Raw genomic sequence first — 916 nt, forward strand, 5'->3', positions numbered from 1 at the left:
GAGCCTTCCCCGGGAGGTGGCGGTGGTCTGGGAGCAGACGGGCCAAACCCAGTCGGGGAAACGCCTCTCGCCGGCGGAGAAAAACCGCTGTGCCTCCATGGACGAGATCTTAGCGCACTCAGAGACTAAAGCCTCTCCGAACAAGGCGCCGGTGGCGGCCCGGTCACCGGCCTCGCTGAGCGGCACCACGGCGTCCGTCAGCCGGCTGCAGGAGCTCATCAGCCAGAACCTGGAGAAGACCGAGCGGCTGCTGACGGAGGTGCGGGGGGAGCGGGGCAAGGTGAAGGGAAAGGAGGCGACCGAAGCCGAGCGACTCCTGAAGGAGGCGGCGGCGGCGTGGAACCAGGCCCAGGAGGTGCTGGAGGAGGTGAAGGAGCTGAGGGCCTTGTGCCGGCAACTCGACTCCTCCTCCAACAACAGCACCAAACTGAACCCGGACCGGAAGAGCCTTATGTGAGCCGCGCGGTACAGACTCCCTCTGGTACGAACCGGTCCAGAACTGGTCCAGGTCCGGTCAAGACCAGAAGCTGAACTTCTGCTTGTTGGACTTTAGGCGAGGCTGCTGAGAACTGGATCAACCCCTTTTAAATTATTAGGAAGAATTCGGGTTTTGATTTTCTGGTGTTGGGAGGGACAAAGACTGTCGAAGTTCAGTGAGGAAGAGCTCAGTGAGGAAGAGCTCAACCAACATCTTCCTCACAGAAACAGTTTGTAGCTCAAATTATACTCAAGTCACGTAAACACTTTACATGACTTTGTGGTTGCACAAACACTTGAGCTTCTTTTAAAGAAGGAAAATGTGCCAAGATGAAGACTTCAGAGACGAAGACTTCAGAAACGAAGAGTTCAGAGACGAAGAGTTCAGAGATGAAACCTTCCCCTTGAACCTTTTTATCTTGAACTTCTGTCGGAGGTG

General features: G+C 55.8%; 1 protein-coding gene across 1 annotated transcript in view; it reads left to right on the forward strand.

Moving 5' to 3' along the window:
* The window catches only part of plekho1b (pleckstrin homology domain containing, family O member 1b), a gene marked incomplete at its 3' end in the record, with an annotated part of 8,821 nt that extends 8,364 nt beyond the window's left edge, over positions 1–457 (forward strand). The window contains exon 6 of the mRNA XM_079227440.1: positions 1–457. This exon is cut by the window's left edge and continues 200 nt beyond it. Within this exon, the coding sequence (XP_079083566.1) occupies positions 1–457 (457 nt within the window).
* Between the last annotated feature and the right edge of the window lie 459 nt (positions 458–916).

The sequence above is a fragment of the Taurulus bubalis genome (assembly GCF_910589615.1).
Source record: "Taurulus bubalis genome assembly, chromosome: 12".
NCBI classification, from domain to species: Eukaryota; Metazoa; Chordata; class Actinopteri; order Perciformes; family Cottidae; genus Taurulus; species Taurulus bubalis.